The sequence below is a fragment of the Sinohyriopsis cumingii genome, chromosome 5, assembly GCF_028554795.1.
Source record: "Sinohyriopsis cumingii isolate HCF-2022 chromosome 5, ASM2855479v2, whole genome shotgun sequence".
NCBI lineage: Eukaryota > Metazoa > Mollusca > Bivalvia > Unionida > Unionidae > Sinohyriopsis > Sinohyriopsis cumingii.
The window spans coordinates 89,674,787-89,678,104 of NC_142965.1; the positions used below are offsets into that span (position 1 = coordinate 89,674,787).

General features: G+C 49.7%; 1 protein-coding gene across 1 annotated transcript; it reads right to left on the bottom strand.

The window, feature by feature from the left end:
- Positions 1 to 1,690: 1,690 nt before the first annotated feature.
- Positions 1,691 to 2,929, bottom strand: LOC149799719 (protein CFDP2-like). The gene has a single exon (XM_089958264.1). The coding sequence runs from the start codon at positions 2,927 to 2,929 to the stop codon at positions 1,691 to 1,693; it is 1,239 nt and encodes a 412-aa protein (XP_089814390.1).
- Positions 2,930 to 3,318: the final 389 nt, after the last annotated feature.

Sequence of the window (3,318 nt, forward strand, 5' to 3'; positions counted from 1 at the left end):
TTTGGTCTGTCGCTGCTGTTATGGGGGCGGTCTGCAGGGTGAGGCCTCTGGTCTTGAGTTCTCGCTCCACGGTACGGCGCCAGGTCTCTTTGGGTCTGCCACGGTTCCTTTTCCCCTGTGGAGTCCATCTCAGTGCCACCCTTGTTAGTGAGTCAGGGGGCATTCTGCAGACGTGGCCGAGCCATCTCCATCGACGAGTTGCAGTGGTCTCAGCGATGGTGTTTGCGCCCGCTCTGTACCGGAGTTCCTCATTCGAGATCATGTTTGGCCAAAACATCCTCATGATCCGTCGCAGGCATTTGGTCTGGAAGACTTCGAGCTTGCGTTCTATGTTAGCAGTGGTCTTCCAACACTCTGACCCGTACAAAAGGACGCTCAGCACGTTGCTCTTGAAAATACGGATCTTTGTGTGGGCGCTGAGGTTTGTTGACCTCCAGATGGGCTTCAGTATTGCGAAGGCCTGGTTGGCCTTGCTGATTCTTGTGGTGACTTCCCTTGTGCAATCTCCATCCGTGGCGACCTTGCTGCCCAGGTACGTGAATTCGTCTACTTCTTGCAGAGGCTGGTCATTGATGGCGATTGGGTCGCCCACTCTAGTGTTCTTCCTCAAGACTTGTGTCTTCCCTATGTTGACTGGAAGACCTATGGTGCTTGCTGTCTGTACCAACTGTTGTGTCTTCTGTTGGATATCCTGGTGTCTGCTTGCCAGCAACCCGATGTCGTGGGCATAATCCAGGTCAGCCAGCATTGAGGTCATCGTCCAGTGTATTTCTTGCCTCCTGCCCTCTGTGGTGCGGTGCATGATCCAGTCAATGGCCAGTGAGAAGAGAATCGGCGAGAGAATGCATCCTTGCTTCACTCCGGTTTCCACCTTGAATGGTTCAGTGAGTAGGTTGTTGTGGATGACTCTGCACTCAAAGTTCTCGTACAGGGACCTGATGACGTTGACAAGTTTCTGGGGGATGCCATAATGTCGTAGGATCTTCCACAGAGAGGCTCGGTGCAGGCTGTCGAAGGCCTTCTCAAAGTCCACAAAGACCACATAAAGGGATCCATTCCACTCATGGGACTGCTCAAGGATCTGTCTCAGAACGAAAATGTGGTCGATGCAGGATTTGCCCTTCCTAAAGCCTGCATGTTCCTGGCGTAGAATGCCGTCCACAGCTGATGTGATGCGTTGGAGAATGATGCGACTGAAAATCTTACTGGTGATGGATAGTAAGGAGATTCCTCGCCAGTTGTTGCAGTTCCCCAGATCTCCTTTCTTGGGAAGTTTGACGATGATTCCTGTTTTCCAGTCATTTGGTGCTTCTTCACTATCCCAGATCTTTTGGATACTCTGGTAAAGAATCTGCGGTGTCTTTGTGTCTTCTGCATTCAGCATCTCGGGGCATATTCCATCATCGCCAGGTGCCTTCCCATTCTTCAGCTTGTGGATGGCCTGCTTGACCTCCTCAACAGTGATGTCGTCGCAGTTGATGTCAAGGTCCTCCTCTGCTTCAGAAATGTCAGCCAGTACTGGTGGGTCTGGGCGATTCAGTATGGACTCAAAGTGTTGCTTCCATCTCTTCAGCTTCTCCTTCTCCACTGTGACATGAGTTCCATCTTCATCTCTCACTGGAAGGTCGTGGTGCTGGCCGTAGTCGCCCTTCAGCTTTTTGGTGTTCTGGCACACCGTCTTCATGTCTTTCTATTCTGCTGATGCCTCCGCCTCCTTTGCCAGTCTCTCTGTGTATTCTCTCCTGTCTCTCCTTGCTGATTTCTTCACCTCCTTGTCTTTTTCTCTATACTCCTTCGAAAGTCTCTCTTTCAGTCTTGGTGACTTGGCGTCCAAAAGTCTCTTCTTAATCTGTCTTCTCTCGCCTATGCGAGTCCATGTCTGTCCTGATATCCACTCTGTCTTCTTACTATTCCTATAACCTAGAACTACTTCTCCTGCTTCCTTCATTGCTTTGCTGAAATTGTCAATGGTCAGCGCTGTCTCGTCTTCTAGAACACTAAACCTATTCCTTAGGGCCAGCCTAAACTCTTCCTTCACTTTTGGATCTTTCAGCTTGGCCACATCGAAGCGCTGATTCCTAGAGACCCCTATCCTAACTTTCCTAAGCTTCAAAGTCATCTTGGCCACCAGAAGACTCTGGTCGCTGCCGATGTCAGCATGCCGCATCACTCGCACGTCCTGCAGGGAATGTTTCCATCGGCCGTTGATGATGATGATGTGGTCGATCTGGTTCTGAGTTCTGCCGTCTGGTGATGTCCATGTGAGCTTGTGGATGTCCTTGTGCTCGAACAGGGTCCCTTTTATGACCAAGTCATTCTCCTCACAAAAGTTGACCAGTCTTTCCCCGTTGTCGGTCATCACACCTACTCCATGGCGCCCCATGGTCCTCTCTCTGTCTTTATTGTCGCAGCCGACCCTAGCGTTGAAGTCGCCAAGTAGCAACAGCACGTCATGTCGAGGGACGTCCTCTAAAACGGCTTGTAGAGCGTCGTAGAAGGTGTCCTTGTCCTCCTCTTCCGTGTCGTCTATTGGTGCATAGGCCACAACAGCAGACAGCTTGGCGTACTTGGAGTTCATCCTGATGTACAGTAGGCGCTCATTCACTGGCTTCCACTGTAGAACGGTATTGGTCTTGTTCTTGCTGATACTGATGGCGATCCCTTCCCGGTGGTCATTGTCCTTCCTCCCACACCAGATGATAACTTCTCCGGAGTTCAACTTCTGCTTGCCGGCACCAGTCCATCGTGCTTCTGTTACACCCATGAGGGTCAAGTTGTAGTGATTCAACTCGCTCACTGCTTGTGCCAGTATTCCAGTCTGGTTGAGAGTTCGCACGTTCCAGCATCCAGCTCTGATGCATGCTTTTGGCGTCAGGAGTTCCGCTATCGGGATGGGGACGTCCTTGCGGTTTTGTTCTCCATCCGTCATAGAGCCAGTTATCTGGTCTGCTTCGCTCCCAGCACCGGTTGTCGTTTGTTCCCTTGTTGTCGTTTCCGTAGCAAGAGTTGTTTTAACGGGTTGGGGTTGCTAGCCCCACGCCCAATCCTCCACTATTTATATAATAGTGAGATAAAACGTGTTGTTCTATTTTTAAATATGTGCTTTTTCAACATAAGTATGCCAGTACCTGTACGTGTTATAAAGAAATGTTGTGGCGTGAATGTTGCTCCATGGTGATATCTAATTTAGTGGGAACAATATATTTATGACGCTGTTGCCATGTTACCGTGTTTTAGACTTAACGTACTCGTTTAACATACCCTGTTATCATTATCTGAATCGTTTTACTTCTCACTGAATACTGTTCATACAAAAGT

Excerpts from the sequence above, each read along its gene's own strand:
- LOC149799719 (XM_089958264.1), bottom strand. The coding sequence starts at position 2,929 with ATGACGGATGGAGAACAAAACCGCAAGGACGTCCCCATCCCGATAGCG.